Source organism: Abramis brama (genome assembly GCF_963993115.1).
Source record: "Abramis brama genome assembly, chromosome: 20".
NCBI classification, from domain to species: Eukaryota; Metazoa; Chordata; class Actinopteri; order Cypriniformes; family Leuciscidae; genus Abramis; species Abramis brama.
Window position 1 is genome coordinate 30,255,887 of NC_139982.1, and position 13,717 is coordinate 30,269,603.

Below are 13,717 nucleotides of genomic sequence, written 5' to 3' on the forward strand. Positions count from 1 at the left end.
ATATTATATTATATTATATTATATTATATTATATTATATTATAAAATGGAATCCATTAACCATGTACAGAACTTTAATTTTGAAATGTGTCAGGTTTGGCAGCCATTATGAGGAAGCGCGTCACTGTTTCTGGCTTCACTCTGTTTCTAAGGCGGATCTGAGGGCTGCTGTCACTCACGGCGTCCGTAACGACTGTAAATAAAACACAAATACTGACATTAACACTGATTTCACGTCGCTTACCACAAGATCAATATTGAGGCTTCAGCTTCAGCTGCTTTGGAGCGCCAGGTGAGGGTTTATTATATTGAAATAAAACAGTTAATTAAAGTCACCAGGTGTGAGCGTGAGTTCAGCTTTCAGTTGCAGATTTCAGATTCATCACCTTTATGTGTTTAAAATGTGTTTTGTTGTGTTTAAAATGTCTCTGGCATTAAAAACCTGTTGTTTATATTCTCAATCTCTACATATATTTATAATGAGTCTTAATAAATTGACTTTAACAAAGGGTTTTGTGAAGAATAAGTGATGTGTGCTAGTGCTGTTAGCTCCATCTGATTTAATATCGGATTAATCTGAATCTGTCATATCTGATCTGATTGTGAGTCTGATCTGAATCTGTTGTCATATCTGACTTAATATCTGATATAGATCTGATTTAATATCAGTTTTGAATCTGATTATTGGCTGTTTTGTCTCTGATGTAATATCTTATTTCTGCATGTTTTAATGGTTATTGAGAGCTGCTAAATGCACACCCTTCTTCACAACCCTTAACAGGTTTTTAATGGGTTTTGAGTCCATTATTTCCTTCACAAACCACAAACTATGTTAAGAGCCATCTTTAATAGGGAGGTTCAATTTATGTTCGCATGATAAATCTTTAATCTGAATGTCCTGCATTAATAATGAGGTTTGGACGTCCCTTTGTTTGTGTAGTCATGGCGTCTCTGTCCGAGGAGGTGTTGTTGGTGGTGAAGAGGGTCCGTCAGAGAAAGCAGGACGGGACTCTGTACCTGATGGCCGAGCGGATCGCCTGGGGTCCTGAAGGGAAGGACCGCTTTTCGGTCAGCCACCTTTATGCCGACATCCGCTGTGAGTTACACCAACATTTCAGCCTCATTTGGGTTTGTTTGGTGTGGGGTCACCCAACTCGGTCCTGGAAGGGCCGCTGTCCTGCAGAGTTTAGCTCCAACTCATCTGCTTTGAAAGTATGCCTAGTGAGACCTTGATTAGCTGGTTCAGGTGTGTTTAATTGGGGTTGGAGGTAAACTCTGCAGGACGCTGGCCCTCCAGGACCGAGTTGTGTAGACGAACGGCACGGGTGCAACCTTCGACGTGTTAAAATACCTATAGCAATGCCTTAAAAACCCTACATTATGCATGGATTAATAGAAATCCATTTAAGATTTTTCTTTGCAGTGAAATCGATTTTTAACAGTGTATAAACCTTTCAAGTTCAGTCATGAAATATGGTAATGTAGAACTCACAAGTCAGACTAAAAATCATATTTAGTAGTCACTGTTAGCATGGAAATTAAATTTGTGGTAAAAGCTCAGCAGTTTCTGCTCACTCCAATTATGTTATATTTGCAGTCTAAATTGTGTGTGTGTGTGAGCCAAAAAATGATGACCACCTGCCTAATATGCTGTTGGTCCTCCGTGTGCTGCCAAAACAGCACCGTCCCGCTGAGGCATGGCCTCTTCAAGAGTCCTGTGGTCTCAGATCCTTCAAGTCCTGTAGGTTGCGAGATGAAGCCGTCGTGGATCGAACTGTCGGTCCAGCACTTCCCACAGATGCTCAGCTGGATTGAGATCCATTTGGAGGCATTGAACACCTTGAACTCTTCATCATGTTCCTCAAACCATTTCTGAACAATGTGTGCAGTGTGGCAGAGTGCATTATCCTGCTGAAAGAGCCACATCCACCATTGTCATGGACTGTACCTGGTCTGCAACAGCGTTTAAGTTGGTGACACGTGTGAAAATGGACGTCCACATGAACGTCCGGACCCAGGTTTCCCAGCAGAACGTTGTCCAGGACATCACACTCCCTCCACCTGCTTGTCGTCGTCCCACAGTGATCCTGGTGCCGTCACTTTAACACACTGCACACGTACACGGCCGTCCACGTGATGTAAAAGAAAACTGGACTCATCGGACCAGGCGACCTTCTTCTACAGCTCCGAGGTCCAGTTCTGACGCTTGTGTGCCAGTTGATCTGCAGTGACGCAGCAGAGTGAGATGCAGTGTGTGTTGTGACCATAGACTGTAAAAAAAGATGGACGATGCACCTACACTCTCTTCTATTGTAGAAAAGTGAAGCTGCCAATATCCCAATATGGCACTGATATCTTGCGCAGATTTGGGACCTGATTCTTCTCAGTAATAAGCGTGAAATGGAGCCGCGACATGAATGTCCCGCCCACTCCCGCAGAAACAGTTAGTACAGTTTACTGCAGAACAACTCAAGTGTGAAATAAACACTTATGGAAATGTAGAAATTACAGTTAAAGCTCCAATCTCCGTCCGAAAATCCCCCAAAAAGTCCGTTGGTGCCTTAGTGACGACTTCGTTTAGAGCAGCTGTCAATCACAGCTTTCAATCATAACATCACACTCCCGCTTTTATAGCATCAAATAACTAAGGCCAAAATTATTTAAAAAAAGAACACTTTAACTTACATCAGCGTGATAAAAACGACCTAAAATGATATAAAACATCTTTGGAAAAAATTTATTTGAAGTGTAATTTGATTGTTTAGTTTTCCTCACGTCCATTATATTACATGGAGAGGGTGGGGTTTATGACCTGTACCGGGATCAGCCACCTGGGGGCGATCAAGACACTTTGGCTTTGCTTTTCTGGACTATTTTGTGACTTTCTGCTGGCTCGGATCAGACTGGATTGTTGCCCTCATGCATCGATGAGTTTTGGGCGTCCAACACCCTGTCGCCTGTGTTTGTCCCTCCTCGAACCACTGTTGGTAAATCCTCAGCACTGCTGACCGGGAGCAACACATAATCCTTGCCGTTTCAGAGATACTCTGACCCAGTCGCCTCACCATAACAATCTGGCCCTTGTCAAAGTCCCTCAGATCTTTATTCCTGTCCATTTCACCTGCATCTTAATATGTGGCGTTGTTAGGAGATGATCAATGAGATTCTCTTCACATGTGACTGGTCATAATGTTTTTGCTCATCAGTGTGTGTATATATATTTATTTATTTGCTTGTTGACTTTTTTTCTATACCTGTGCAGGTCAGAAGATCAGTCCTGATGGAAAGGCAAAGATCCAGCTCCAGCTGGTTCTGCACAGTGGAGAAAGCACCACCTTTCATTTCGCCAATGAGAGCACAGCACTGAAGGACAGAGACGCCATCAAAGAACTGCTACAGCAGCTCCTGCCCAAGTTCAAGAAGAAAGCTAATAAAGAGCTGGAGGAGAAGAACAGGTAAAGTTTTGCTTGCATCTCATTTGCCATCATTAGATTGTTGTGCCACTAGGGGTGTGACGATTAGTATATAACCGTGAGACCGACGGTTATAGTTGAACACCGTCATTAGAACTCTATAACCGCCAAAAGTCGTTTCCAACTGTATTTGATTCTTTGCCAAGTACCCCCTGACCGACCGCCAATCATTTGAGATAGAAATAAAAGCTATGACTATGATATAGTGATGTGCCATCATGAGATTTATTAAACAAATGAAAAACATTTGCAATAATAAACAACGTATCATTACCGATAACTGATCGTGCAGTTTAATTACCCCTTGACTGGCCCCAAACATGTTTGATAAAAGAAACATATATAGTGTGTATATAAAGCCTATATGATGTGTATTACATTTTAGCTCAGAAACAATTGTAATAAAAGATAGGATCATAAGATGCACAATATATCAGGAGACATGGTTTTTACACTTAATGAAGTTTTGTTTTGTAAATCGTCAGACATGATTTTTACCACTTCATTAAGTTTTGCTTTGTAGAAAGCCTTTCTTTAAAGCGAATTTCGTTTTGTACAAATTGTATCTTAATTTTAATACATGTTTAATCAACCAATTTAATATTTAATAAATAAAAAGCAAATATAGCAGACAATATAATAACCGTGACATGGAGGCGCCGGTGCGCCGAGTTCACTTGCATTGCATTGTGAACTAGACTAGAGCGCATCTCATCATAAATGAATGAAACTCAGCGTAGGCCTATGCCTCATACATTAGCATTAAATATCTTTGCTGCATCCTTTCTAGAACAGACAAGGGCTTTCTTGCGGCTCGCATCAGCAGAGCATTGCATTGTCCATAGACCGCAAAACAATCAGTGGATGGTGGGCGGGTGCGGCTTTGAAATTTGGTCAAAAAACGTTGGTGCGGATGATGAGTTTTGTGATGCGGTTGCGGGTGAAATAATACCCCATCCGCGTATCTCTATCGATAACAACATTGAACACTACACAAATATAAATTTTATTTTTTTAATTTAGGCGATCAAGTAGCTAATCAGTGTCTGCTCGTTTATTCAAACTAAGTTGTCCCCCCGACGGCGACAGCGGTTATGTTACGAACCGTCACATTTGACTCACGTCATAACCGTCATCACCAATTCTGAAACCAGCACACCCCTATGTGTCACTATAACATCAGCAAATTGGCCACAGAAGTGGTATTGGTTGACCTCCAGCTGATGCTTTATGTTTCAGGATGTTGCAGGAAGACCCTGTTCTGTTCCAGCTCTATAAGGACTTAGTGGTGAGTCAGGTGATCAGCGCTGAGGAGTTCTGGGCCAATCGGATGAGCCTGAATTCTGTTGAGCACTCCCTCGCCAACAACAAACAACAGGAAGTGGGCATCTCTGCTGCCTTCCTGGTGAGTTTAAACGTATCACAAGGCTAACAGTTTAAAATCGGCATGAAAATAAATTTGCGATAGTCTTTTCTTCCCTATTGTGATATATACCCAAGGTAAATGGCATCTGGAATGAGAAAAAAATGTAGGGACTCTGGAATTGATTGGATTGTAGGAAGTTGGGCGTTGCTAACTATATTGACGCAGATCTGAATGTCAGATTGTGGTGCGTTGTGGAGGATGTTTAGTCCCACCCTCCGCCGAGACGCACGTCATGAAGAGAACAGATGTCTTTTGGAGGTTAACGTTTTTTTCATTTACATTTACGCATTTGGCAGATGCTTTTATCCAAAGCGACTTACATTGCATTTCAAGGCACAACATTAACATTCTTATCAGTTCTTGCTTTCCCTGGGAATCGAACCCATGACCTTGGTATTGCAAGCGCCACCGCTCTACTGTTTGAGCTACAGGAAAGCTGATTAAAGGGATACTCCACTTTTTTTGGAAATAGGCTCATTTTACAACTCCCCCAGAGTTAAACAGTTGAGTTTTACCGTTTTCGAATCCATTCAGTTGAACTCCGGGTCTGGCGGTACCACTTTTAGCATAGCTTAGCATAGATCATTGAATCGGACAGGACCATTAGCATCTCTCTCAAAAAAATGACCAAAGAGTTTCGATATTTTTCCTATTTAAAACTTGACTCTTCTGTAGTTACATCGTGTACTAAGACCGACGGAAAATGAAAAGTTGCGATTTTCTAGGCTGATATGGCTAGGAACTGTACACTCATTCCTGCGTAATAATTAAGAAACTTTGCTGCCATACCATGAGTCCAGCAGGCGTAATGATATGACGCAGCGCCTGAATGTAACTACAGTCACGATGTAACTACAGAAGAGTCAAGTTTTAAATAGGAAAAATATCGAAACTCTTTGGTCATTTTTTTGAGAGAGATGCTAATGGTCCTGTCCGATTCAATGATCTATGCTAAGCTATGCTAAAAGTGGTACCGCCAGACCCGGAGTTCGGCTGAATGGATTCGAAAACGGTAAAACTCAACTGTTTAACTCTGGGGGAGTTGTAAAATGAGCCTATTTCCAAAAAAAGTGGAGTATCCCTTTAAAGATTTTTTGAGTTTTTGATTAAAGATTACGAATGCACATGAATTAAAAAAAATAAAGTAGTGATGTGCACAGATAAATCATTTATAATAATCATCGTGAGAGTATTGAAACAAGAGTATTGACAATTTTATTTTATTTTCATCTGTTTTTCTTTCATTAATGCATTGTTTAATAATTATAATGTATAATTATTGTTGTATAATTATGTATAATTGTATGTTTTTATCTTGTTTCTATTTTTGTGAAGCGCTTTGAGATGCTACTTTTAAAGGCGCTATAGAAAATAAAGTTTATTATTATTATAATGTAAATTCACCTCATGATCATGTCATCGTGGTTACAGGCTGACATCAGACCACAGACAGACGGATGCAACGGCCTGCGGTACAATCTGACCTCTGACATCATCGAGTCGATCTTCAGAACTTACCCTACAGGTGAGACATGTGATTAAGATCTACATAGAAGTCGGCATCTCAACTGATATGGATCCTCATAAGTGACTGATTTTAACACAAATCTTTAATAAACTAATAGACAATTTATCCCAGTATGTTTTGCCACAGTTCACACAGCTAACAGTGTGTTACTCTAATAAGCATAAAAATACATAATGCTTTTTATTGATACCTTTGGTATTGAATGAATTGTTTCTCTCCATGTTTTATTATTGAGCTTGTCACAATGCATTTTGAATGGAAGCCTTTTTGTGCCACATGTAAGAAAGAAAAAAGTCATGCCTAGGTAAAACACAATTATGAGAGAAAAGTCATAATTTCTACATAAAATGTGTCATTATTATGGCTTTTTGTCAAGTTTCAACTTGTCATAATTATTACTTTTCTCATATTCTCATAATTATGGAATTTTTTCCTCATAATTCCATCTTTTTGTCTCAAGTAAATCATAATTATTAGATAGATAAAAGTTCTACAAAAAATTTCAATTATGACAGAAAACGTTTTTTCGATGGATACATCTAATGATGTTAGAATTTGACAAAAAGATGGTCAAATCAATCATAACAAATGTCGTTTACATATTGTAGTCTTAAAGGTATAGTACCCCTCAAAAAAGTAGTGAAATATTTAGAATTTATAACTGTTTTGAGACAATAGGGACAAATAAAATACCATGAAAGTGTCGAATATGACCCTTTTCTGTCTCTCTTTGTCTTCGTTTGCAGTCAAGCAGAAATACGCTGAGAACGTTCCTCACAACATGACGGAGAAGGAGTTCTGGACGCGGTTCTTTCAGTCTCATTACTTCCACAGGGACCGGATCAACACGGGCCAGCAGGACATCTTCTCCGAGTGTGCCAAACAGGACGAGAAGGGTACTGTGCCTGTGAAGTCTACATGTAGTTTTGAGATCTTGTATACTCTGCAGGAATCTCCCTCGGACTTCATCTGAGCATGTTAAATGTGTCTATGTGTGAGTTGTATTCTGATGGAGTTTGTTTATTCGCATTTTTCAGGCCAGAAATCGATGGTGAACCAAGGAGTGAAGAACCCCATGGTGGATCTGCTTTCACTCGAGGATAAGACTTTAGATGAGGTGAGTGATGTTAGACTTTAAATGACAGTTCCTCTCCATGTAGGATTGTTTGGTGAAACTGGTTCTCTCTGTGTTTCTCTGAAGGGTTACGGCACAGCTAAAGTTCCCACAACATCAAACCCCTCAAACAAATCACTGAGAGAAAACAGCAACTCCGCCATAATCAAACGCTTTAACCACCACAGTGCCATGGTGCTGGCGGCCGGCCTTCGCAGAGCGTAAGCGACTCAGCAGCGAGTGTGGGTGTTTGTATGTGTTTGCATGTGTTTAATATTCTGTGTGTGTGTTATATAGGGACGCTCCCAGTGATCAAGCCAGTGAGACCAGCAGCACTGATGGGAACTCCAGAGATTCAGATTTCTTTCAGCCGCCACTCAAAAAGGTGAAACGCCACTCGAGGTTGTGCATTACAAGGATTTTACCAGGATTAATGGATGTTGTTAGGCACGACACAAAGCAGACCCCTGTGGATGTAGCAAAATCACTGTAGCTTTATAAATACAATTATTATATATAATAATAATAATAATAATAATATTTTAAATGTAACAATTATCAATATTTTTCGAAATCATGCTAGGGTAAATCATAATTATGAGATAAGTCATAATTTCTACATGAAGAGTTTTTGTCATAATTATAATTTTTTTCAAAGTTTCAACTTTTCATCATAATTATAACTTTCTCATAATTATATATATATATATATATATATATATATATAAAAATCTCATAATTCCGTTTTTTGTCATAATTTCATCTTTTTAGTTTCATCTCATAGTCTTAATTTATGGTTTTGACCCCTAACTTTTAAGCCATAATTTACATTTTTTTGTCTAACCATTATTACTTTTGATAATTATCCAAATTTTGGAACAATCCATTAAAAAAAAAAAAAGTAAAAAAAATGTGTGTATATATATATATATATATATATATATATATATATATATATATATATATATATATATATATATGTATATGTATATATATGTGTGTGTATATATATATATATATATATATATATATATATATATATATATATATATATATATATATATACATATATATATATATATATATATATATATATATATATATATATATATATATATACATATACATATATATATACACACACACACATATATATATATATATATATGTATATATATATATATATGTGTATATATGTGTGTATATATATATATATATATGTATATGTATATATATATATATATATATATATATATATGTGTGTGTGTGTGTGTGTATATATATATACACACACAAATATACAGATTTATCATAAAATAAGGTTTTATAATAAATCTAATAAGTATCAATTGTTAAGGACCTATTAGTCTTTTATCTGTCTTTCTTTTTTTTACCATGAATAACTCTAGATTCTCGTGTTTTTTTTGTGGCTCTTCAGGTGAAATTACAGGAAGCCATAGAATATGATGACCTTCAGGGTGAGACTGTGCGTAAGACCATCGCTCTGAACCTGAAGAAATCAGACAGGTAAACACCCAGCGCCTTTATTCTGTATCTGCCAGACACCGTGTAGATGTTTGGATAATCTACAGATCTTCATATTAAGTATTTTTGTTTTGTTTGTTCCTGTAAGATATTCCCACGGCCCGACTCCGCTACAGTCGCAGCATTACACCACCAGTCAGGACATTATGAACTCCATCAGCATTATCCAGCAGGAGATGAGGAACTATAAACCCCGCCTGACGCAGGTACACCAGTGAGAGGTTGATGTGGACCTGTGGGTAAAAGTTTGAAACTTGCATTCAAGACTGTGTCTTATTTTCTGTCCTGTTTTAGGTGATGTCAAGCAGTGCGGCGAGCTCCGCCATCACAGCGCTGTCACCTGGAGGAGTTCTGATGCAGGGCGGAGGCCAACAGACCATTAACCGTCAGTGTTTGACCTCACACTGTCTATTCATCCCAGTATAATAATATTAAACGTACCCGCCTCAGATGAGACTTTAATGCACTCTGCTATTGCGAGGAGCTTAAACCAGGCATTTTAAGTCTCATTAAGGCATTGTACTGTCCATTAACTTGATCTATTCGTTCTTTGTGTTTATTTATATAGAATTAGTGCCCACTGATGTTCAGGGCGAGCTGAAGCACTTATACACGGCTGCTGGAGAGCTGCTCCGACACTTCTGGTCCTGTTTCCCCGTCAGCACTCCTTTCCTGGAGGAGAAGGTCAAGGAGTACACCTGCAATTACTTCAAATTAAAATATTTCCAAATAGAAATAAGGAAGTAGCATATTTTTATAAACACAAGGAATGCAAAAAGTGCTGTAACTTCAGGATCTCTGTGCTCTTTGGGTGTAGGGATGCTTCCACTCATAAGAAAAACAATCCAAGGCACTCGATTAATTCGACAAGTGTTTCTTCGAAAAGTACTTCAAAAAGTACAAAATCGCTCATGGCTGGGTTTCCCGAAACCTTCTTAACGCTACGTCGTTCTTAAGTTACACCTTAAGCTGTACCTTATCGTTAATACGTGTTTCCCGAAACGTTCTTAGTTAAGTATACCTTCTGTAAGTCATACGTTCGGAAGGTTGGTCTGGACCACTCTTAGCTTTACCTTATCACTGCTGCAGGTCTATATGAATATAATTCTGAAGTTTTAATACACCCAGACAGTGTTCAGTTAGGCTAATTCAAGTGTTTTCATGCAAAGAATAAAATTGTCATTACACTGATTGTTGTTAGAATTTTAATTATATTATTATATATAATACAATTTTATAAATTTATTTTAATTAAAGAGTGCTTTTAAAGGCCAGTGAAAGCAAAGGCTACTGTCAGTTAAGTCCTATTCAGACGCTAATATTGTTTCTCATGGGCTCGTCCGGTATTTTAAACATTTACAGGGGTAAGTCGGTGATTTTAGTGCCGTCCGAATCCATAATATCAGTGTTTTTTCTCACCCAACCCGCGTAAAAATCCCTGGCCAAATTAGTACCTACTGTTTTTTGACAAACAGGTCGTACGGTAATTTAATTGCCGTCTGAATCCACATCTCTGAGTTTTCAAGAAGAGATTCAAAATTCACTGTTTAAATCCTTTTTGATCACTGCCGAGCACCGTACGTGACGTACACTTTTATTACTGAAATGCTTGAAAGTATTTACAAGAACAATATTTCATCGCAGCTCCACCTCAGCGAACAAAAATGGGAAAGAGAAGAAAGCACATAAAAATTTAAATGGTTATTATGGCAGCAATATATGATACAATTTTAAAATATGTAGGCAATGCTATTATAGGCTATTATAGTTTGGATTATTTTTTATAATAATCCCATGAGTCCTAATAAATGCAATTTCAACTATTTCTAAAGTGCCTTTTTTATAAAGAACACCGCTGTTTACCACATAAACGGCCCCTGCATGAGAGAATAAATTATTCTCGAGCCATCGATATCAACCAATTCAGAACCATCGCCACGGACAGCGCCGGGTAACATCGCACGTAAGAAGGTATATCTTAAGCAGCTTCCAAAGGTATAGTTCGGGGAACACGCCTAGAAATGGTATACCTTCAGTTAAGTTATACCTTAAGAGTCTTCGTAGCGCGCTAAGAGACAACGTTATCGGGAAACTCAGCCCATAACTCTTAGACCGTAACTCCTAGACTCAAGTGTCTTACACCACTGTGATCCATAGCTCAAGGTGGACGAAATGTGTATCTCCAATTTTGATTTAGGCAGGGAAAATTTTCTGGTATGTCGAATTTTGTCCAAAACCTACTTTTGCGAACTAGTCTCTGGTTTTTCGCCCGATCGGAACCAAACCAGTCTAGGACAATTCTCTGGACTCTCTAGATCAATAATTATCGAAAAAAAAGTTGAACTTTTGCATTTGGGTGGCTGTAACAGGGAAAAGGGGCGTGACAAAATACACTCAAAAGCCTATAAATCCTAAAGGAAAACTCAGAACTTCACAAAAAGTGATGAGCATATGTGTCATAACATGATGAAGAAGCATGCAGAGTTTCATGGAAATCGGACCATAGGTGGCGCTATAACTGGCAAAAAGCTTCCATTCTTATTAGGGGTTCAAGCATGAAATGTTTTTAAAATCTAAGCCATGAAAAAATAAAGGCTTAATCGAGTCCCTTAGTATATTTTTATACTTTTATTGTTTTTTTGCAACATGATTTGTTTGATCTCCTGCACACAGGTGGTAAAGATGAAATCTAACCTGGAGAGATTCCAGTTGACGAAGCTCCGCCCCTTTCAAGAGAAGATCCAACGGCAGTATTTGAGCACTAATGTAAGGCCACGCCCCTGACCACACCCCCTCCATTCACTGTAATGGGTTCTCTGAAAACTGCTTAGAGTACACATGAATAATTAATGCTTTTCACAATTTACCATTTCCATAATTGTGTGGAAAAACCGGTTCAGGATAGAGTGTTGTTTAACCCTCTTATATGAACACAAATAATGTGGACATGATTAGACGATGCTAAATGGTCTTAAAAAATAGTCACACTTGTGATCTTTGTGGTCAATGACCGCCATAGGAAGTGAATGGCAAATTTTAAAACCCAGCTATATATTTTTAATGCATGAAGACTATTTATATATTTTATTACATTATATAGAAATAAATGGTGCATAGTTTATAGTGAACACTCTAGGTGAGGTCCATGAAATCCCCTCAAAATGTAAAATATTCAATAATTAATATTTTTGCATCAAAATATAGTACATTCCTTTCATTAAGAAAAGTAACTGCCGAGGATCACGAGTGTGAACGACCCTTAAGTGAAGAGTACCAGAGGGTTGAAGAGTTTATGATTCAATATAAGTTACAGTAAAGCATCTACAACAAAAGTCAATGTGGAAAGATATTTTGGAGGGTTTAGTCAAGTCAAGTCACCTTTATTTCTATAACGCTTTATACAATACAGATTGTTTCAAACTCAAAGCAGCTTTACAGGCATAAACAGGAAATTAATGATTTAATGATGCAAACAGAGTTCAATTCTGCTGTAAAGCAGCTCTTAAAAGAAAAGATGCGATATGTTGCACACAATTGTTCAACATATACTTTTGTTAAACTACATAATTTAATTCTTCCGTGCTAAAATGAATGTCATTTGAGGTTTAAGGTATCTATAATTTCCAGTGTGATTCCTGTATTTGGATTTTTCCATATATAAAGTGTTTTTTAAATATTTTTGTTCATATAATGTGAAATTTTATGAGGTTTTAAGGGCATTTTTTAATATTCTGATGCACTTACAGTGGAACTACATAGTAATTTCCTGTGTTTTCTGATTGTAAAAGCTAACGGGCCACCTGGAGGAAATGCTTCAGGCTGCGTACAACAAGTTCCAAGCCTGGCAAACGCGCAGAATGATGAGAAAAACCTGAGGAGACTGTGAGAAAAAGATGAAAGACATAAAAGACTCTGGGTGAATTTAAAGAAAAGGGAGAGGAACAAAGACACACTCTCCCAGCTTGGGCCGACTGGGGCCTGATGGGCGGATTTTCCAGCCAATCAGAGCTGGAGGTGCTAGTGAGCGCATCTGCCTGGGGGAGGGGCTTGAAGAGAGCAAATTCTGTCATCTTATTGGTCCACTTGGAGATGGGCTGCGTCAGTCAGAAATAACTGTATTATTATGTACTTCTCTCTTTTATTTTGTTCGTTCCGTTCCATTTTTTGCCTTTCCCGTTTTTTTTTTTTTTCTTCAGTGGATAATTTCATTTCCTAGGTAAGATGTGAAATTTTAACAGAGTTGTATTTCTACAATGACCAAACTTAGCTCAATAATACCATGGAAAGATCTCAGGAACTTATAACGTTTAATGCAAAGGACTCGGTTTGAGGGAAAAGCTTTTAAATCAAGGATAAGGAGGACTCTGCAAATCGGATATTGCAATCCAGTTCGAATCCCCCAAGACTTGAGGCTGATTGGAAATCAGTCGCTCAAGACATGCCAAGGGGCGGGGTATAGCAATACTGTAATAATAAGAGTAATAATAATTTCTATGTAGTGCAATTACTGATCTGTGTGCCACAAACACGTGTACATGCTCATCCGCACTGCTTCATAATGTGTTCTCTAGCTGCACTGAGTTGTGTATGTTATTTCAAATAAAGTCAAGATTTAAACAGTTAAACTGGTGT

General features: G+C 38.1%; 1 protein-coding gene across 1 annotated transcript; it reads left to right on the forward strand.

Moving 5' to 3' along the window:
* The first annotated feature begins 122 nt into the window (after positions 1-122).
* gtf2h1 (general transcription factor IIH, polypeptide 1) lies at positions 123-13,710 on the forward strand. The gene is made up of 15 exons (XM_084094830.1): positions 123-291; positions 940-1,095; positions 3,262-3,454; positions 4,712-4,877; positions 6,330-6,423; positions 7,173-7,322; positions 7,464-7,543; positions 7,628-7,761; positions 7,838-7,925; positions 8,979-9,067; positions 9,174-9,291; positions 9,380-9,470; positions 9,654-9,769; positions 11,759-11,851; positions 12,874-13,710. The coding sequence occupies exons 2-15, from the start codon at positions 942-944 to the stop codon at positions 12,958-12,960; spliced, it is 1,653 nt and encodes a 550-aa protein (XP_083950956.1). The 5' UTR covers positions 123-291; positions 940-941; the 3' UTR covers positions 12,961-13,710.
* Positions 13,711-13,717: the final 7 nt, after the last annotated feature.

What these genes read in the sequence shown, in the direction of transcription:
- gtf2h1 (XM_084094830.1), top strand. Translation starts at nt 942, where the DNA reads ATGGCGTCTCTGTCCGAGGAGGTGTTGTTGGTGGTGAAGAGGGTCCGT. An exon ending in AGGCCAACAGACCATTAACC is followed by an intron (nt 9,471 to 9,653) that starts GTCAGTGTTTGA and finishes TTATTTATATAG; the next exon opens with AATTAGTGCCCACTGATGTT. An exon ending in GGCAGTATTTGAGCACTAAT is followed by an intron (nt 11,852 to 12,873) that starts GTAAGGCCACGC and finishes TGATTGTAAAAG; the next exon opens with CTAACGGGCCACCTGGAGGA.